This window comes from Amblyraja radiata, chromosome 22 (assembly GCF_010909765.2).
Source record: "Amblyraja radiata isolate CabotCenter1 chromosome 22, sAmbRad1.1.pri, whole genome shotgun sequence".
Lineage (NCBI taxonomy): Eukaryota > Metazoa > Chordata > Chondrichthyes > Rajiformes > Rajidae > Amblyraja > Amblyraja radiata.
This window is the reverse complement of record NC_045977.1, coordinates 23,736,731-23,758,252: the sequence shown is the minus strand read 5'-3', so window position 1 is coordinate 23,758,252 and position 21,522 is coordinate 23,736,731. Positions and strand designations below refer to the sequence as shown.

General features: G+C 50.5%; 1 protein-coding gene across 3 annotated transcripts; it reads right to left on the bottom strand.

The window, feature by feature from the left end:
* Positions 1-1,899: 1,899 nt before the first annotated feature.
* On the bottom strand, positions 1,900-20,909 carry anks3 (ankyrin repeat and sterile alpha motif domain containing 3). Of its 3 annotated transcripts, XM_033040718.1 has the most exons (18): positions 20,632-20,909; positions 20,110-20,201; positions 19,265-19,448; positions 17,626-17,824; positions 16,696-16,817; positions 15,433-15,514; positions 14,504-14,639; positions 13,693-13,863; positions 12,716-12,841; positions 11,181-11,299; positions 10,302-10,469; positions 9,237-9,361; positions 7,890-8,031; positions 6,188-6,360; positions 5,019-5,113; positions 4,058-4,144; positions 3,277-3,371; positions 1,900-2,677 (listed from the first exon to the last, which is right to left on the bottom strand). In XM_033040718.1, exons 2-17 carry the CDS (start codon positions 20,141-20,143, stop codon positions 3,280-3,282), a joined length of 2,055 nt encoding a protein of 684 aa, XP_032896609.1. In that variant the 5' UTR covers positions 20,144-20,201; positions 20,632-20,909; the 3' UTR covers positions 1,900-2,677; positions 3,277-3,279. The 3 variants fall into 3 exon arrangements, with proteins under 3 accessions (XP_032896609.1, XP_032896608.1, XP_032896610.1); XM_033040717.1 differs by lacking the exon at positions 20,110-20,201 and having other exon boundaries at positions 20,632-20,908; XM_033040719.1 differs by lacking the exons at positions 19,265-19,448; positions 20,110-20,201 and having other exon boundaries at positions 20,632-20,907.
* Positions 20,910-21,522: the final 613 nt, after the last annotated feature.

Here is a 21,522-nt window from a genome sequence, read left to right as displayed (position 1 = left end):
GGACAGCGCTGCAGGACCGGCAGTGAAACCTGCAACACAGCAGGACCTACAGTAATACCGGCAACACAGCACAGCAGGACCTGCAGTACAAGATGGATCCTGCAAAACTACAGCACAACTCTGCGATTCTGCAGTCTCACAGAATATTTGAGCATCAGAAATGGGAGGGGGTGGAGACCACTGGGCCCATCCAACCTTTCCTGCCATCCACCTGTGTCATTTCCTGCACTGACAGGAGTTCTGTGAGGCTTTCTCTCACATCCTCTTTCGCTCAATGTGCAGAAACCTGCTCTGAATTTAACTCAACACCTGCGCTCCACAATTCCTTTGAGGTGGAAAATTCCAAAGGTTCATTGCCTCGGAGTGGAGATTCTCTTGTTCTCTATCGTCAATGACCTGCTGCTTACCCTGAGGCAGTGTCAGTTTCCCTCTAAACCCGTCCCTACTCACAGCCCATCAACCCATGTCCTCATTTTATCTGTTTCAATAAGACGGTGTAAGTTCTGGTCTCCCCTCGATCAATGGAGTCACAGGGAGCAATGAGAGAAGGCCTCACAGAACCCCCATTGTTATGGCGTTTATAGAGTATTATGTTTACAAACCTGTTGTGCTGCTACAAGTAAGAATTTAATTGTTCCATTTTGAGATATTTCAATAAAATACACTTCGGACTCTTAACTCAAGAATTCTTCAAAGTAGGAACACTTTGAGGAGATTTTGTAATGGTGCAGTAAAATGGAGACTCGTTGAGACTGCAGATGTTGGAATACTGAGCAAAACACTTGCTGGGGAAACTCAACAGATCAGGCAGCATCTGTAGGTAATGGACCTGATGTTCAGGAACCTTCTTCAGACTTTTCTGCACTCTTTCTATGAGAAGACTATCCATTTTTAAAGTAAGAAGACCTAACGAGCACAAACTGCTCCAGGTATGGTCTTGCCGGAGCTATAAAAAAATTACTGCAAGACATCTTTCTGCAACCCATTTCTTCTGTAATAAATGCCGCTGCACTATTTCCTTCCCCATTACCTAATTAGGTGATATTACCTAAACCTGAAAGGTGGCACTTTGTGTTTTACACAGTGGTTATGTTCCTGAAGAGCATCATGTGATTCAAAAACGTGCAAATTAAACATATACGTGACTACGCTGCTAAGCGTCAATTTTGTGCACACAAATTAGTTTTTGGTATTAATACAAGCGCGTTATTTCAAAAATGCATAAATCAAACATTTGTAAATCTCGAGGTGCCTGTATATGGAGGTGCAGTGAGTTGTGGGACAGATCTAGAGCAGATGAGGGCAGCTCTGATGGGCAGGCAGAGGAAGGATTGAAGAGGTAAACAAAGGGAGAGAGACCTTGGGAATGTGGGACCACGTACAGAGGAGGCATGGTACAATGCATCGCTCTTTAATAGCCATCCTAAGCTTCCAGTTGTTTGCCAACTCAACTCCTTCCCCCCACCCTAGTCCACCTGCACTTGGACCCCCGCCAACCCGCCAACCCCCCAACCCCCCCCCCCCCCCCCGTCCTTGCAAGGCCATATTGAGTTCTCCTGGACATTTAATCTTTATGGTCACACTGGACACTACACTGCTCCATCCACAAAACAGGGGGGCAGTGAACCAGACTGATGCTGCTTTCATTAGCTCATTAACCACAGCTACACAGTAGAGCCAAGCATTTAGTGAAGGGTGGGTGCACCCTAGAGGGGCTACACACCCTACCAACATATGTACGTACAAACACGGCCAACACTCGGTATGTCCCTCGCTCTGACTGGGCTGAGCTGCAATAACTATGTTCTGTTTGAAATAGATTTTAAATGGAGTCACAGAAGGGTGAGCTGGTGCCAGGGTGTGATGACATGGACACACTCCACACACGATTACACCAGCCTCAGTCACATGGAACCTGGTTTATTTACCACCCACCTGGCCTCTTGTTATATAAAGTCACAGTTCATTGGTCTAAGACATGTTCGCTGGAACATCGCAGTTCGTTGATTGAAGTCCTTCCATGATGTCCCTCATTGGTCTGGGCCTCGGTGTGTGAGGCTGTGGTTCATTGGGCCATCGGCTTGTGGTCGGCACCAGTTCTGGGTCTCCATTATCCACTGGGTCTCCACTGCCAGCAGCCTCCGAGTGGGGTGGGGGGGGTGGGGGGGCTCCGTGTGAGGGAGGGGTGCTTAGTGCTTCTCACCGCTCCTGAGGGGCTCAGCTTCCAAAGGTCACTCCTGCTTCCAATAATATTCCTCAGTATAAACACACATCATCCATATCCCTCCATTCCATGTGCCGATCCAAAAGCCCTTTAAACGCCGCAATTGGCTCTGCCTCCATCACCACCCTTTGGTCAGAGTGTGGATCAGAGCCTCAGCGTGCACTGTCTCGGCAGGTTGGATGCTGCAGTTTGCCACTGGCTGAACCACCATCATCTCTGGGTCCGTCATGGAGAGATGCCTGTGCTGAGAATCATCTCCCCGTCTCTACTCTGCATCACAGGAGCTCCACGTCCTGTACGTCACATCCAGGCTGGTCCCCGGCTGCTGCCCTGCTCTGGCCCTGGCCGGGACCAGCGGGGAAAGGCAGCTTTACTTCAGGGTGGAGTCTCACCCTCCGTCTCGTTAGCTGCTTCTGGATTCAGCAACTCCCTCGGTATCTGACAGTGAAGCACCTACACAGAAGGGTAATGAGGACTGTGAACAGGCCATGTTGCCAGGTCTCGAGGGCCTGAGCTTTAGGGAGAGGTTGGACAGGGTGGGATTGTATTACTTGCAGCACAGGAGGATGAGGGGTGATCTTATAGAGGTGTATAAAATCATGAGGGCAATCATTTACCCAGAGGAGGGGAATCAAGAACCAGTGGACATAAGTTTAGTGAGAAGGGAAAGATCTAATAGGAATCTGAGGGGCACCTATTTCACACATAATGTGGTGGGTGTATGGAACCAGCTGTCAGAGGAGGCAGGTGAGGCTGGTACAATGACAATATTTAAAAGATACTTGGAAAGGTACATGGATAAGAAAGGCTTAGAGAGATATGGGCCAAACGCAGGGAAATGGGACTGGTATAAATGGAGCATCTTGGTTGGCATGGACGTGTTGAGCTGAAGGGCCGGTTTCGGTGCTGTCTGACTCTCTGTGCTTCCAGCACAGCAATCGGGGATGGGAGATGGAGCAAGAGTGAGGGCAGGAGTGAGAACAAGGAGGAAGGGCTCAGGGTGGGAGAGCAGACACAGACAAAGCCGGGAATGAGTGCGGTTCTTTACCCACCTGTCAGATGTCGGCATTCTGACCCCACTCTGTCCTCTTCATTTCTGCACTCAGCAGGGTTTCCAGGTTCTTTTCAACTCTCTGCACAGCTTTACCTGGAACCGTAAGAGCAGCTTGAGGCGAGGATCGAGGAGGGAGGACATTGACTCATAGATACATACTGTAGATACATAGACAATAGGTGCAGTAGGCCATTCGGCCCTTCGAGCCAGCACCGCCATTCAATGTGATCATGGCTGATCATCCACAATCAGTACCCCGTTCCTGCCTTCTCCCCATATTCCTTGATTCAGCTAGCCCTAAGAGCTCTATCTGACTCTCTTTTGAATGCATCCAGTGAATCGGCCACCACTGCCTTCTGAGTCAGAGAATTCCACAAATTCACAACTCTCTGGGTGAAATCGTTTTTCCTCATCTCAGTTCTAAATGGCCGACCCCTTATTCTTAAACTGTGGCCCCTGGAGACTGGCCCGTTTACACTAAACAAATTAAAAACTGATGAGAGGTCGCCCCACCTTTGCCCCTCCATGTAAGGTGTCCAGTTGGAGGCTTGGTGTGCAGTATCAGTGACGGGGAGATTACGAGGGTTTAGTCTCAGCATTGAGCGCTCCCTATTCCTGGGCAGACGGTCCCACAGTGTTGCCCCAGCCAGGCACTGGGTCACCGCTCCCTGACCGCCCCCCCCCCCACACGGAACACCGCGTGACACGGACCCCCCCCCCACACATAGTACATCATGTGACACAGACCCCCCCCCCCCCCCCCCTGCACTGCTGCTCACCCATTTCCAACGTGGATTTCTTCAGTGTTGCGCCGAGCTCCAGCGAGCCCAGTGAGCCCAGCACAGACGCCCAGTCAGCCAGGTCCTCTGAAACGAGGAAGGACAGAGGTTACTCACCCCAAGGACCCAATCACTGGTCAGACTCTCCGATAACTACACACGAGAGCTGCCATTCAACACCCACCCAACATCAGGTGAGCATTAGATCAACGCTTCTCTCCGTCTGACTGTGCAGCATCCACTCTGCTCTCCCCCCTCCACTCCCCTCCCCTCCCCCAACAGTGCAACACTCACTCTGTCTCCCCCTGCCCAACCTGCCACAATGTCTGTGCCGAACATGATGCCAAGTTAAACTAATCTCCTCTGCCTGCATGTGAAAAAAGCCCTCCATTCAACGTGCCGATCCAAAAGCCTCTTCGACCCCACTATCATATCTGCCCCCACCGCCACCCCTAGCAGCGCATTCCAGGCATCCACCACCATAAAACACCCCACACATCTGCCCTTCTCACCACAAAGCTGTGGCCTCTAGTCAATTACATTTCCACCCGAAGGGAAAGGTTCTGACTGTCTACCTTATCCATGCCTCTCATAATTTTATAAACTTCTATCATGTTTCCCTCGGCCTCTGATGCTCCAGAGAAAACAATCCAACCCCTCAGTAGCTGGACACAGAGTTGAACTATGTAAAAAGCGCAAAGTGCTGGAGTAGCTCAGTGGATCACACAGTTTCCCTCGAGAAGATCCTTCTGAACAAGGTTCCTGACCCAAACGGTCCTCTATCCATGTTCTATGGAGATGCTGCCTGAGCCACTGAGTTACTCCAGCACTTTGTGTCTCTCCATGTAGCCCATACTCTCTAATCGAGGTATCAGTCTGGTAAACCTCCCTGCACCGTCTCCGAAGCCTGTGCGGTAATGGGGTGACCGGTGTGAGTCCGCCCTGGCGTGGCCATCCTCACCTTCCTGTGTGCGTGCCGGCGGTTTCCGAGCCTCTGTGCTCCTGCGCTGTGCAGTGCTGTCGCTGAGTCGGTGCAGCAGTTCAGACTGGCAGGCTCTGCAAGGGAGGTTACAGTGTGTGACGCCGTTACTGCATGGAGCGGTTCTGTGTGACATTACTGGGACACCGTGTACTGGGACACCCCTCTCTGGCTTCCACCCCCCCCTGCAACATCCTCGCCCACACTCGGGGTGCAGATCACCTCTCACGTCCCCACCTGTCCACCTCTTCACCAGCGTAGGCCTGACCAACAGTTAGCAAGCGCACCCTAACATGCTGCTGCCACTTGATTTTGCCCAGCAACCTTGTTCCCAGAATAAAATTCCCTTGAATAACACCCGTGGGAGTGAAATGCTTAATATTTCTCCACATTATGGTCTTATTCTCTCAAGGGTCACGGGTTCTCAGCTACCCAATGTACTTCACACCCACGATGATGAGGTATTGGTGACACTGAGCGCTGCACAGCCACAGTCGTGCGTAGCCATAGTGATGCACACACACACACACACACAGAGCCGCAGCACGTTTCAGCAAGAGCTGCCAGCAAGGACTAGTCTTAACAGTGAGACACTGTGTGACTGGGAATCAGCACTGGGTCAGTGTTGGGGCAGCATTACTCGGGGAGACCCCACAGGCTACTCTGTGGACCACACAGCCAAGGGTCTCGCTCTGAGATTCGGTGATCCACAACACAGCTTTAACATCATTAAAGGCAACATGGCCATTCCTAGTCTCCAGACTATCAGAGTCGTTCAGCATGGAAATGTGCCCTTTGCCCCACTATGTCCACACCAACCCTTTTGCTCATCGACACTAATCCCATTTCCTCACACTAGGTGCGTATCTTCTATGCCTGTCTATTTAAGTGTCTGTCTAATATTCCTTAAATGTAGTGACTGCATCCAACTCCACAACTAATTCTGGTTGCATGTGCCAGGCAGCAACCACTCTCTGTAAAACAACCTTTCCTCTCTAAACCTCCTCCCTCTCACCCAAAGAAACGCCCTCTTGTTTACGATACCCCTATCGGGGTGGAATAGCGGGCCCCTTTATGCTACTGCTACCATGGGTGTAATGGCACTAAGCTACCCCTGTTTGATGCAGGGGTTCCTGAATGCGGTTCCTCACCTGACTTGTTCGAGGAGGACCATTGTCTCGCCACAGACTTCCTGCATCTCCTCCAGCTGCTTCTGTTGCCTCTTCCAGGCTATTTTGTCTTCCATTAAAACCCCTTCCACCACAGCCCGCAGCTCCTGTTCCTGAGATACTCGCCCGGTTAACAGCTCCACTTCTTCACACTTCTAACAGAGGGATAACAGAACATCATGCAATGATCAGAAGTTTGCTTCACCTCTTGCTGTGCAGTGTTAGAACATAACACTCCAACGATGTACAGGTTTGTAGGTTAATTAGCTTTGGTAGATTGTCAATTTCCCCTAGGATATTGGATGATGCTAGTGTACGGGGATTGCTGGTCAGCGTGCACTAGGAAGGCAGATGGGCCTGTTTCCACACTGTATCTCTAAACTAAATTTACCCCATCCCCTATCACCCAGTTTCATTCCCCCCCCCCCCCCTCTCCATCTGTCCACTTCACACATATCTTACACTGTCCCCTCTGCCCCGTTATGGTGTGACATAAGGAACTGCAAATTCTGCTCTAAAAAAAGACACAAAGTGCTGGAGTAACTCAACAGGTCGGGCAGCATCTCTGGAGGACGGATTGGCTTTGGTGGATTGTCCCTGGTGTGTAGGATAGTGCTAGTGTACGGGATCGCTGGTCGGCGCGGACTCGGTCAGCCAAAGGGCTTGTTTCCACGTTGTATCGCTAATCTAACCTAAAAAACTAATCTGCTTTAAACTTACCCCCTCTCGCCTTAGTGCTGTGCCCTCTAGTGTTGGGCATTCCCACCCTGGGAAAAAGGTTCTATCTACCCAATCTACACCTCTCGTGATTGTGTATAGGGACAACATATACTCAAAGTCAGAGTGAGGAGATGTAGAGTGAGTGTGTCTCAGTGTACCATGTTGACAACCACCCAGAGCAACGGAGGGAGGGAGATTTACTCTGTGTCTCACATTGTCTGTCTCTAGCTTGGGAGTGTGTGGTGGCATAGTTTAGTTTAGTTTAGTTCAGGGATACAGCATGGAAACCGGCCCTTCAGTCCACCGTGTTCACGCTGACCATTGAACACCCGCTCACACTAGTTCTATGTTATCCCACTCCCGACACACTAGGGCCGATTAATCTACAAAACCCGCACGAATAAGCGAGGAAACTGAAGAACCCGGAGGAAACCCACGATGCCAAGGGGAGAACGTGCAGACTCCATACAAACAGTAGCCGAGGTCAGAGTAGAACCCGGGTCACTGGCGTGGTGAGGCAGCAGCTCTACCGTGTACACAGAGATTTGCTCTGTCTACCTCCTGCTATCCCTATCCTTCAAACCACCCTGGACATCCTGCAACCAATCTACTCCTCGCCACACTGAGTGCCCAAAGATCAGGAGAGTGGGACTAACATGGAGCCAGGAAACAAGGAGCAGCCCCTTCAAATATTCAAACAGGGGCTGCATACCCTCGCACACTCCATATATATGGGACACAACTCTTCCAGCCCGCAGGGGACTCCATGAACCATCTCACAAATCTGTTACAGGGGACTATTCAATGTAGCACCCTCCACCCCAGGTCCCCAATATAGAAGGAAGAATTCAAGCTGTCCCCCAGGGTAGAAGGAGATTCACTCTGTGTCTGATGTACTGTGTTTCCTAGGGGAATGAAATCCCTGGTGAAAGAGCAGACGGGTTGCTTTGTGAAATGCCGGCACCTTGTGCAGCTGGATGGCCATTTCCTGCATCTCAGTCTCCAGCCGGTCTGCGTAGTCTTGCTCCAGGCTGTTGCTGAGGGGCAAGGCATTGCTGTGCCAGCGAGCGATCGCCGCCGTCATCTTCCTCTTCGGCCCAAACAACCTGCGGAGAAACGGCAAGCTCACACACCCCCCACCTTCTCTCATGGGCTTCTCCCCGCCCTCCCGCCCTCCCACCCACCCACCACCCCAGCTCCCATCGCCCCTCCTCATGCCAGCAAACCCATCTCCCTGGACCTGCACCACCTGACCCTCCACCCCAACACATACCCCAACAGCACCCACATGGTTTCCCCACATAGAAACATAGAAAATAGGTGCAGGAGTAGGCCATTCGGCCCTCCGAGCTTGCACCGCCATTCAATATGATCATGGCTGATCATCCAACTCAGTATCCTGTACCTGCTTTCTCTCCATACCCCCTGATCCCTTTAGCCACAAGGGCCACATCTAACTCCCTCTTAAATATAGCCAATGAACTGGCCTCAACTAACTTCTGTGGCAGAGAATTCCAGCGATTCACCACTCTCTGTGTAAAAAATGTTTTTCTCATCCCAGTCCTAAAAGATTTCCCCTTTATCCTTAAACTGTGACCCCTTGTTCTGGACTTCGCCAACATCGGGAACAATCTTCCTGCATCTAGCCTGTCCAACCCCTTAAGAATTTTGGAAGTTTCTATAAGATCCCCCCTCAATCTTCTAAATTCTAGTAAGTACAAGCCGAGTCTATCCAGTCTTTCTTCAAATGAAAGTCCTGACATACCAGGAATCAGTCTGCTGAACCTTCTCTGTACTCCCTCTATGGCAAGAATGTCCTTCCTCAGATTAGGAGACCAAAACTGTACGCAATACTCCAGGTGTGGTCTCACCAAGACCCTGTACAACTGCAGTAGAACCTCCCTGTTCCTATACTCAAATCCTTTTGCTATGAACGCTAACATACCATTCACTTTCTTCACTGCCTGCTGCACCTGCATGCCTACTTTCAATGACTGGTGTACCATGACACCCAGGTCTCGTTGCATCTCCCCTTTTCCTAATCGGTCACCATTCAGGTAAGTCTACTTTCCTGTTTTTGCCACCAAAGTGGATAACCTCACATTTATCCACATTATACTGCATCTGCCATGCATTTGCCCACTCACCCAGCCTATCCAAGTCATTTTGCAGCCTCCTAGCATCCTCCTCACAGCTAACACTGCCCCCCAGCTCCCTGGCCATGCCACTCCCGATATCTCCAGCCTGTCAGAGCGGTGTATGTGCAGCAGGGCCCTGGGCGGTCCGGGCATCCCGCCGTTCACCTACTCACGTGATGCCCACTTCCTTCAGGTCGCTGTCGGTCAGCGTGAGGAATATCCGCAGGTCTACGTCCTGCTCCTCCAGGATGTGCAGATACTTCAGGCATCCGATCTGCTCCAGGAACTCCGGCAGATCCTGCACAACGGGAACACACCGCCACTGTGAGGCACGCTCGGGGACGACGAGGGGAGGGGGGGCAGGCCGCTCGGCGCATCCCACCTGCCCCAGCTAGGGAAGTGCCAGGAAGACTCCACGTGTTTTGATGGGGAGTGATGGGGGGGTGAGTTCGGGGGGGGCAGCCATGTTTTACACAACGCACATCAGCAGCAGGTGAATGCCCCGGCTCCCAGGCTGAGACGGAGCAGACTGAGATGTAAACATTCCCCTTCCATACACCCTGCCCCACCCGCCCTGTGTCCCCAGCACAATACACAACCTCACTGCACAGGGGGATCCCAGCCCGAGTTCCCTTTGGTCAATGATCATCTGTGTAAGCAGCCAAGATGTGCCTCGGTGTCTGTGAAACTGATTCCGTGCTGGGAACGTGACAGAGATAGTGACCCTGGGTCTGGGAGCAACACACTGGGGTCTGCAATAATGTTGCTGCTTGAATATATTGCTCTCTGAAAAATAACCCGACCTTGGATATGGAAAGAGTTAACACGTTTTGATTAGTACGGGTGTCAGGGATTATGGGGCGGAGGCAGTAGAATGGGGTTGAGAGGGAAAGATAAAATCATCCATGATTGAATGGCGGAGTAGACGATGGGCCGAATGACCTAATTCCGCTCCTAGAACTTATGAGGTCTCCCTCCCAGCGGTGCTGTGATGCTGCTAACATCTCCTCCAGCCAGCGTGTTAGGTTGTCAATAGACAGGAGCGTGGTAGGCTGGGATTACATACACCTCCTTCCCCCTGTTCAGACTCCCCAGTCCCACCCCCTTGTGGCAGGGTGGGGTTACGTATAGTTCTTCCCTCCTGGTCAGCTCCCCACAGATCCGCCCCGTGGCAGGGTGGAGTTACGTTCAGTGTGTCCCCGCCCCAGGCCCACCCTGTTCTCAGCACCACCTTGTACCTGTGGTCCATGATTCCTGTCCCCCTCTTCAGATGCCTTCAGTGGCTGTGAGCTGGGAGTGGTGGCAATGTCGCTGTCCCTGCACAGCGAGCTCTCGCTGCTCCTCCCTTGGCCTCTGCGGCTTCGCAGGTGCCTTTTGTTGCCGCTGCTATTCGGCTGATCTGAATCCTTCAGGAAACACAAGGATTTGTTTTTAGGGAATGTGGTCAGTGGTACCATTGATGCAGAACATTGGACAGCAAGTCCCACTGAGCCTCATCCCATAGTCAGCGAGTGTCATTGAATTATACAATCCAACAGGGAGCAGAGGGATATTGATTACGTGCAGGCAGATGAGTTGGTCTTGGCATCATGGTCGGGCAATGGGCATGTTCTTGTGATGCACTGTCCTCTATTGTATATTCTATGAGGTACAGCAGGGAAACAGGCCATTTGGCCCGGTACTAATCCCCTCTCCCAGCACAACCCTTCGCCTACAAGATTTGAGCGCTCATCTGGATCCTTCTTAGCTGCCATCATGACCCAGCTTCCACTGCTCTCTCTGCATGTGTCCCACATACCTCCTCACTCAGTGAAAAAACTCCCCTCAGATCCTCCTTACATCTCTACCCCCTCATCTGAAATCTATGTCCTCTAGTTTTGTCCACCTCTGATATGGGGAACAGTTATCCCTCGTCTACTCTCTCAATACTGCTCATAACTCTATACCTCCAACATGCCCACTCTAACTTTGTTATTTTACAAGGACTCCTCTAACATCCACTCTCATCTTGCCACTCTCCTCAACACACTCTCATCTTGTTACTCTCCAGGGACCCCCCCGTCTAATTCTCACTCTCACCTCATGCTCTCCATGACCCCTGTGTCTCCCACTCTCACCTCGTTGCTCTCCAGGGACCCCTCGCGGCTGACCCCGAGGGCCCTCGCCAGTCCGTCGCTACTGCTGCCGCTGCTCCTCCGGGTGGTCACGGCGTCGGTGATGCCAAAAGGATTCTCCTCTACAGCAGAGACAAACTCTCAGTCATCACTGGGACTCTGTTGCCAGACTATTACACCCCATGCTCAAACCCCAGCCAGAAAAACCTGCCCACACACCCACTTGTGCAGAAATGGGCTGGAAGACAGCAGTACCCAGACCACAGGATGAAAGACAACTGGCAAGTGGCTGGAGTGAGGGCCACAAACAAAGACCTCGGCACTAAATAACATCTTGTCACCAGCCAGCGCACAGCCTAGATGAGGAGATTCATCACACGTTCTCGCACTTGAACACTGGCTCACACACACACACTGCAGACTGTCAGCCTAACACCAATGGTGGACAAGTTACTCCGAGAGACTGGACCTATCTGCATTTGGAAAGGCGGAACGGATTGAGGATAGTCAGCATTGCTTTGTGCGAGGGAAATCTAACTGAGATTTTTGAAGAGGACTGAAGGGAGCAGGGCGACAAATGCTGTCTACATGGACTTTGGTATCGTCTTTGACAAGTCGCGCGTGATAGTCTGATCCAGAAGGTTAGAGCACATGGGGTCTTGAGTCATATGACTTAAATGAAATTTAACTCGGATAATGGACGTATTTGCAATGTTAAACCTGGGCAGGTCTTACACAGGGAATAGCGAGGCCCTGGTGAATGTTGTAGATCAGAGAGGCTTAGAGGTATAAATAAATAATTCCCTGAAAGCAGCAACAAAGTTAGACCGGGGGGGCGAAGAAGCCATGTGGCATAGTTGTCTTCATTGGTCAAGGCATTGAGTACAAGAGTTGGAATGATGCTGCTGCAAAAGACTTTTGTGAGACCGCATACGTAGGGGTATTGCATGCAGTTCTGGACACCACACTATAGCAAGGATGTGATTAAGCTGGAGAGGGTGCAGAAAATATTCACAAGGATGTTGCTGGGAATGGAGGGCTTGTGTTATGAGGAAAGACTGCATAGGGTTGGACTGTTTCTCTAATGTGAACAAGGCCAGGGGGTGAGCTTATATAGGTTTCTAAAATTATTGATAAGATAAATGGTCATAGTCTTTCACAGGGTAGCGGAGTTTAAAACTAGAAAGCTAAGGTTTAAGGTTGGAGGGGAAAGATTGAAAAGGCACCTGAGGGGCAAGCTTTTGATACAGAGGGTGGTGGGTAGATGGAATGAGCCGACAGAGATGGTAGAGGCAGGTACAATTACAATGTTTGAAAGACAAATTCACGTGTGGGAAAGGCCGAGGGATGTGGGCCAAATAGAGGCAAGTAGGCCTAGCTCAGGTAGGCACCTTTGTCTGCATGGATTAATTGGGCTGACGGGTCTGCTTTCACCCTGCATGACTCACTGACGCACACATGCAGCCACTCTGTCTCGCGCACACGGAGCAAGGTCAGGATTGGGTGTGCGAAGGTGGGATAAGAACGGCCGGCCGAACCTTTGCTGCTGTTGCTCTCAACATCGTGCTCATTAATCGGGGAGGTGACATCTCGGTTCCGGATATTCCCGTCATCTTCATCCTGGTTGTTTTTGAACGTGACATACCCTTGAGGTGGGAGTGAGTCTGTGAAGAGGGGAGGAAGAGAGGCTGTTCAGGGGGAGTCCTGCCACTGGCTGATTACTGCAGCGTCCGTTATACTGCTCAGGCCCCATTCAGAACAAAGTTCCGTGCCTCCCCATCAGATCCGATCCACTGCAGCTGTTGTTTTTGTGGCAGGGCTGTGAGTTTTCAGTGTCAGACTGAGGGTGTTCACACTGAGGGAATGCTACTCTGCCAGCCGTGTTTCCTTTTGAATGGGATGTTAAACCAAGACCCCCATATTCCCACACTCCGCTAATCACATGTCAGTTTGGCCACTGTGGGCTGAACGCCTCATTTCACTGTGTCTGCCTCAAGAAACTCTGATCATGAGATACAACACAGAAACAGGCCCTTCAGCCCACCGAGTCCACGCTAACCATCGATCACCCATTCACACTAGTTCTCTGTAGAAACAAGGAACTGCAAATTCTGCTTATGGAAAAAAAGACACAAAAGTGCTGGAGTAACCCAGTGGGTTAGGCAGCATCTCTGGAGAACATGGATAGGTGAAGTTTCACAGGGCTGCAGTATCGGTGGGTTAGGCAGCATCTCTGGAGAACATGGATAGGTAACGTTTCGAGTTGGCACCCTTTTTTACACTATTCTATGTTATCCTACTGAGGCATGTACTTCCTACACAGTGGAGGCAATTTACAGAAGTTAATTAACCTATAAACCTGCACGGAAACCGGAGCACCCGGAAGAAACCCATGTAGTCTCGGGGAGAACATGAGCAGCACCTGAGGTCAGGATCGAACCCACGTCTCTGGTGCTGTGAGACAGCAACTCTATCTGTTGTGCCACTCCAACCAACATTATCAGCAGCATCTTACCGTACTGCCGCGCCCATCGCCCAGCTTCCAGCCGGGTGATGTGGGCTAGTGCCTGCGGCCCATCGTGAATACTGGGACCTTTGTTTCTCCGAGACTGCGGGTGCCGAGCTTGCGGCTGAGGGAGATGGAACGGGGAGAACTCGTCAGAGGAACTGAAGTCTTCTTCCATTCCTGCAAAAACATTGAGGTCGTCAGTCTGCTCGTTAGTGGTCAGCAGGCTGCTCACAAAGCCATGGCCTGGGATTGTCTGGCAGAAGATCACCTACAGCCCCCACCCACACGGGCTCCCTCCCCTCCCCCATCACCAGCCTGCCTTTGTATCACACACGCTCTGATTCCACAACGGTAGGAAACCAATCCCAGGAAGGGTGCACAACACAAGTATGCTCCAGTACCTCCATCCTCACCACCCTGCTCACCGACCCACTGACTCCATGCCCCTCTATTTCCCCAGGACAGTGGGGCCTTTAACTGGAAAGTGTAAGTTAAAAGTGGGGGGAGAGCTTTAAAAGGGACCTTAGCGGCAGCTTTTTCCACATAGTGTGGTACTTTTACGAAATAAGCCGCCAGAGTGAGTGAGGTGGGTACAATATCACAACATTTCAAAGACACTTGGACATGTACTTGCATAGGAATGGTTTGGAGGGATATGGGTTCAAGTTCGGTTAGGCAACTTGGTTGACATGGATGAATTGGACCGAAGGGCCTGCTTCAGTGCTGTATTGCTCCACTACTCTATGAAATATATCCCCCGCCTGGAGCAATCAGCAGTTATTTGCTGGGATTCTTGCAATCCTGGAGTGCAACCCACCGGTATCCCTGCGCACCGATTTGTGCAGCGGCGCAGTGTGCAGGCCAATGAGACTGGCTATCTTCACGTATCCACACATCAGAGCCAAGGAGTGGGCTGTGTCCCCATTGTCATCCTTGATATCCACACGAACATCCTGTGTTCACAATCAGCTGGTATTAGATCCTGACACACACACACGCAGTCCCATAACACACACCCAGACAGACACACACACAATCCCATGACATGTAGCCAGATAGACACACATACACAGTCCCACAGCACCTACCCAGATAGACACACACAGTCCCACAATACATATCCAGATGGAGAGAGGGACACACAAACACACCCAGTCCCATAACATGTACAGATATGCATCCGTATGTGTGCGTGCACACACACACACAACCCACGAGACATACCCAGATAGGTGTGTGCACGCACGCACGCACAAACCCCAAGAGCACGTGTATAGGCTCTAGGTATAGGCACCATGCTCTACACCGAACCAATAACCAACGATGGTGTGTACCAGTCAGTGTATTGTGTCTGTCAATCTAGAGCACAGTGGGCACTGGCCACCAGAGTTCACCGGTCTTATCAGCCCCTCCCCCCCCCCCCCCCAGATGGCCATCGCCTCTCCACCCATCCCCCACCTCAGCTGGCCTTCGCCCTTCAACCCCCTCCGACTCCCCCCATCGCCCACATCAGCTGGCCCAGCAGGGCTGGTCTGATTGCTGGCTCTCAGGTGGGTGAGGCAGTGCTCACACCCTGAGACAACCTGTCAACCGGGGTTGGAAAACTAGGCATTGCTCCGACAGGGAACATCTGCTGCCTGGGTACTGGGCTGAGGGTGGCTGCACCCAGCTCCGCGTCACCTCCGCCCCCCCGTCCCACCCTGCGCCGTTATCGCGACACGAGAGGTGGGAATGAGCAGCACGCACGTGGTTCAGGAGGGACTGCACGATGATCTCGTGACCCGAGGCCGCGGCTTCCATCAGCGGTGTAAATCCATGCACGGGCTCTCTGTAACAAAGGACATCGGTGTCACCCATTCAACGCAGGGACTAAGGGGTGGACGAGGAGGGACGGTGTTGAGAAAATCAGGAAAAGGGGGACGAAGGGAAGTTAAAAAAAAAGGGTGGCAGGGTGGCACAGCTGCCTTACAGCACCAGAGTCCGGGGTTTGATACTGACGACGGGTGCTGTCTGTACAAAGTTTGTACATTCTCTCTGTGACCATGTGGATTTTCTCCGGGTGATCTATTTTCTCCCAAACTCCAAAGACATTCAGGTTTGTAGGTTAACTGGCTTTGGTAAAAATTGTAAATTGTCACAAGGATGTACGATAGCGCTAGTGTACAGGGATCACTGGTCGGCACGGACTCGGTGGGCCAAAGGGCCTGTTTCCACGCTGCATCTCTGAACTAAACAAAGTGATAATGTCATAGTGCTGTGCAGCATTGAAGCAGACCCTTCAGCCCTTCAGACACCACTTCATCTCTTACCCAACCCTACCCTGACACACTGAAACATGGGACGGTGTGCCCTGGGAGACTGAGCTGCCAGTCCTGCCTTCTCTCAACCATGTTTGCTAATAGCTGCAATATATAGAACAGTTCAGCACCAGAACAGGTCTCAGAACTGATCTTATAGGGGTGTCTAAGATCATGAGGGGAATAGATAGGGTGAATGCATAGAGTATTTTACCCAGAGTCAGGGAAACATACCCAGAGGGCATAGGTTTAAGGGAAAAGATTTTACAGGAACCTGAGGGGCAACTTTTTTACTCAGTGGGTGGTGGGTGTATGGAACGAGCTGCCAGAGGAGGTAGTTGGGCAGGTGCTATTAACATTTCAAAGACATTTGGACAGGTGCGTAGACAGGAAAGGTTTAGAGGGATATGGGCCAAACGCGGGCAAATGGGCCACTTGGTTGGCATCGACGAGTTGGGCCAAAGGGCCTGTTTACATGCTATATGACGATGAATCTCTGCTTCATTGGGTGAGATGGTTTGGATCCCAAAATTGGAAATGTCGCCAGAAGGGAGTCAGATAGAGGGTGACATTGTCCTTCCTATTATTGCTTTGGGGGGGGGATGTGATAAAATGTAGGTCCAACAGAACCGCCAACAGAACCGCTGGTACATGTGACTCTACTTGCTGTGATAGAGAGTACACACGAGGAATGTGTGGTGTTTGTTCTTACTTTAAGTTTGTATCCGCCCCATTGTCCAGAAGGAACTTGACCATCTGTTGGTGCCCAGTGCTGGTGCAGTGGAACAGGGCAGTCCAGCCACGGTCATCCTTCATCTCCAGTTCAGCCTTTTGCTGCAGCAACACATGGAAAGCCATTCAGTTGGAGAATCTTACCCTCCCAGTTCAAATCCCACTGCAGCTGAAACTCCCAGTACCCTGATATTCCCAACAACGTCCTCATTTCTACTTCTGGTTAGTTTTCAGTTACAATCTTCATTTATCTACTCCCCTTCTCATTAAATAATTAAATAAACATTGTTAATGGTGCCGTGTTAATCCTTGCTGGACTAACTATACATCTGAAGTCTGTGTAATCGTCTCTATGGAGCTGATTTGTACTCAATGGGTCTGGCTATCTGAGAATCAAACATTTAAACTCAGAAATAATTATTTTGGGCTTGCATTGGTGTCAGACTTGAATATTTGTTGTGCCTGGGAATAACTAGCCAGCACTGAGATGTCATGGTTACCATTACTGATACCAGCTCAACACTGCAAATGTATTTTATTTGAATTTCAAGTCCCTGGCTGTGGTGATGGGTTTGAACTTGAGTCTAGTCCTCTGGATTCCAGTCCAGTCATATAACCACTGCAGCAAGCCATGATCACAATGAATGGCGGCGCTGGCTCGTAGGGCCGAATGGCCTCCTCCTGCACCTATTTTCTATGTAAGCAACAGCGGGCCAGTATCTCTATCCAAATCCAGTCACGTGGACAGGCAACAGTGGGCTGGCCAGTATCTCTATCCCAGTCCAGTCATATAACCAATGCGGCAGCATATTGTTGGGCAACAGCAGGCTGCTCAGCGTCTCTACCCCAGCCCCGATCTGCCTCTGAGGGACAGTGAGGGCCAGAATCACTGAGCCCGAGGACAACTGACCTGAAGCAGGAAGTAGGCAATGCTCTCGTTGCCACAACTCGCTGCCAGCATCAAGGCGCTCTGCCCTCTCTCCGTCGTCGTGTTGACATCCACTCCCGCCTCCAGCAAGAGGTGAACGATGGTGTCATGGCCGATGTATGACGCGTACATGAGCGGTGTCCACCCACCTTGGTTCTTCTGATTGGCATTGACTTCACCTCTAGTCACAGGGATCAGTGAGAGTCAGTCCTTGATCTCAGCGCTGCCACACACACCCATCCCACAGACAGGGCCCACCGCACGTCCCTCATCATCACCCCCAACAGTCCTGCCAGTGCCAAGAGGCCAGTAATTCAACTAATAACACTGCATTTTTTATCAGAGCAACTGAACTATTTTCTTTCTAGAGCCGAACGTGACAGCAACCATCTCCCAGTGTTCACCTGTCTGGATGTTCAACTGCCTTAGGTGGGCACTAGTCAGACTTGACACAACCTCTGTGTTATGGCATCAATGATGACATGCTTATGTGCCCAACACTCCTTGTGAGCATACAACAAAGGACCAGGCCCTTTAGCCCACAATGTCTACACCAACCATGGTGCCATTCTAACCATCCCATCTGCCTGTCCATGCTCTGTATCACTCCATCCCCCACCTGTTTATGCATCTGTCTAATTGCCTATTATATTTTGCTATCATATCCGATTCCACCAGTACCCCCACAACATACCATTCCAGGCACCCACCACTCACCGTGCAAACTTACCTTAAACCTGTGCCCTCCAGAATTTTATATTTCCACACTGGGAAACAAACTCTGACTCTACTTTATTTATGTCACTCACAATTTTAACTTCTACTATTAAGTTACACCTCAGCCTCCGATGCTGCAGAGAAAACATTCCAAGTTTGTCCAATCTCTCCTTATGACTAATACACTCCAATCCAGCCAACATCCTGGTAAACCTCTTCTGCACCTTTTCCAAAGCCCCCACATCCTTCCTGTAATGCACCAGAACTGCACAAAGTACTTCAACTGTGACCTAACCAAAGTCTTATACAGTTGGAACATAACTTTCCAACTTTCATACTCAACACCCGACCGACGAAGGCAAGCATGCTTCTTTACCACCCCATGCACTTTCAGGGAGCTATGGACTTTCACCACGTGTCCAGCCATTTACTGTATGCATTTATTTTCCTCTTGCATTTGACCTCCAAAACATCTCACACATCCAGACTAAACTTCATCTGCTATTTCTCCACCCAAATTTCTAACCGATCTCTATTCTGCTGTATCCATTGATAATCTATCTCACTATCCATAATTCTGCCAATTTTCATGTCATCACCTACAATTTCATCCAAATCATTTATTTGTTAGAGCAAATAAAAACAGAAAATGCTGGAAGCCAGCAGCAAAAGACAGGGATGTTAATGTTTCAGATCAATAGTTCTACATCAGAACTGGAAAACTTTTTAGACTCCTGTGTCTGACAGGACATGCTTATGAAGCACATGAACTAAAGGCTACAAAATATTGATAGATGTGGTAGTTTGCAGATCTATACATGCAATTGTAATGTTGCTTGAGAAAGAGTGCCTAAAGAAACGGTGGTGTTTTGACTGCACCTTGGCTGCAATGTCCTGCCCTTACCCATGGATCCACCCTTTGACCACATCATATTGCCCAATCGAGGCCGCTGTGTGAATGTCCAGTGGAAGGTCCAGGTCCGCACCGCCCACCAGTTGTTCAAAGCCGTGCCACATCGACAAGCTGCGATTCAGGAGCTCCGTTTCACTCGCCTCGTCACTCAGCTCAGACATGCTGCTCCCGCCTCCTGTACAATCAGAGCAGCTCGTCACAACCCTCAGCAGGGGAACAGTTCCATCCAAGATTGCAAGAAATTGCAGAGAATTGTGAATGCAGCCATTATGCAAAGCAACCTCCCTTCCATTGATTCCATCTACACTTCACATTGCCTCGGTAAGGCCACCAGCATAATCAAGGACGAGTCTCACCCCAATCACTCCCTCTTCTCCCCTCTCACATCAGGCAAGAGGTACAGAAGTGTGAAAATGCATACCTCCAGATTCAAGGACAGTTTCTTCCCAGTTGTTATCAGGCAAATGAACCATCCTATCACCAACTAGAGAGTGGTCCTGATCTACCATTTACCTCACTGGAGAACCTTGGACTATCCTTAATTGGACTTTATCTTGCACTAAGCAATATTCTTTTTATCCTGCATTTGTGCATTGTGGACAGCCTGATTGTAATCATGTATTGTCTTTCGGTGACTGGATAGCACACAACAAATAGGCTTTTCACTGCACCTGGGTACACGTGACAATAAACTAAACTAAGCTGAACTAACGCACCCCGCACATCAACAGCAGGGAGATAAACCCACACCGTCCAGCCTGGGATCGGGCTGGCATGCGCGATCAACATCCGTGGGACTATTCTCACACTCACACCAGCAAACAAGGTCTGCTTACCTACAGACTTTGGTGCCAGAATGCTCTGCATCATCAGCTGAGCTGAGAGTGTAGGAATGAGAGTTTGTGGCACAGGATGAGAATCTGAATGTCTGAGAAAGGAAAATATGAATTCTTCAGCACTGTTCATGATCTATGTCACTCAGATCCATCTAAACACTTTTAAAAGATAGTTGGAGACACAAGGAACTGCCGATGCTGGAATATTGAGCAAAACACAAAGCAGAGAAGGAGCTCAGCGGACTGTGGAGGGAATGGACAATCTGAAGAAGGGTCCTGACCCGAAACGTTGTCTGTCAATTTCCCTCCACAGATGCTGCACGACCCGCTGAGCTTCTGCAGCACCTTGTGTTTTACCTCAATCGATGAGCCAAGGCAGGTGGCCCTGCTGCTGGAGGTTCGAGCACCTTCAATAACCCCTACTGTCATGGGTTAGTGTACACCTTTAATGCCTCACTACACCCGTTTCCAAGGCTTCTGCACACCTCGAATGTCTCGCTAACCCCCGTTGTCATGGGTTACCGTGCATCCTCGGCGTGTCCCTGACCCCCGTTGCCATGGGTTACTGCGCTCCCTGTGTGGCACCGATCCGTGTCCAGGAACTACTGCGCCCTTTGCCCGGATCAGAGATTGTTGCCCCTGTCTCTCACATCCTTTGAGCCACCAGTCCCCCGGATTCGCCCACTCGCTTGCTCGGTGCCTTTATAAAAACAAAATATTTGTCGTGGTAGAAAATGGCCGCCGTGGCGCTCAGCGCCGGTTCTCTTCCGGCTACACTACCCCACGTGCCGCGGATCAGCCAATCGGTAGGAACAAGGCGGGTCCCGTGCGGCCAAGATGGATTCTCGTCGCCCGGGTGAAAACTTCTGTTCCGCTTCAAATAGCGGCGCAGCTTCGGAGGACCTCCCTATTTGGCAGCTCTTTGCCACTGCGTGGAAACTTTGCCTTTACCGAAATTAAAGTATTTGACGATTATTTAATATAATTTATGATAAATAATTTAATAAAACACAAAGTTTTCACATCTCATGAAGGGCAGGTACCCCTCCCGGGCCTGACAGGTAACTCCCGGGCCTGACAGGTAGCCCCAGAGACGGAGAGTAACTCCCGGGGACAAACACATATTTATTTTCTCCAGAGATGCTGTCCGACCCGCTGAGTTACTCCAGCGTTATGTGTCTTCGCTTTAAACCAGCATCTGTAGTTCCTTCCTACACATTTCGACTGCTCAACTGCGAAATCTCCGCAAGGTATGACTACTTTGAAGAACAAACCCTCCTCCTCTCTCCGCCGAGAGTTCTGCAACGTCTATACCTCACGTTTCCCTTTCCCCTGACTCTCACTCTGCAGAAGGGTCCCGACCAGAAACGTCAACGATTCCTTTTCGCCAGCTGTCTGACCCGCTGAGTTACA

Coding starts and splice junctions, on each gene's coding strand:
- anks3 (XM_033040717.1), bottom strand. CDS start 20,668: ATGGCAACGGGGGTCAGGGACACGCCGAGGATGCACG. Junction 12,842..13,692: donor GCGATGGGCGCGGCAGTACG/GTAAGATGCTGC, acceptor CCCTCTTCACAG/ACTCACTCCCACCTCAAGGG. Junction 6,361..7,889: donor TGGCCATCCAGCTGCACAAG/GTGCCGGCATTT, acceptor TCCCTCTGTTAG/AAGTGTGAAGAAGTGGAGCT.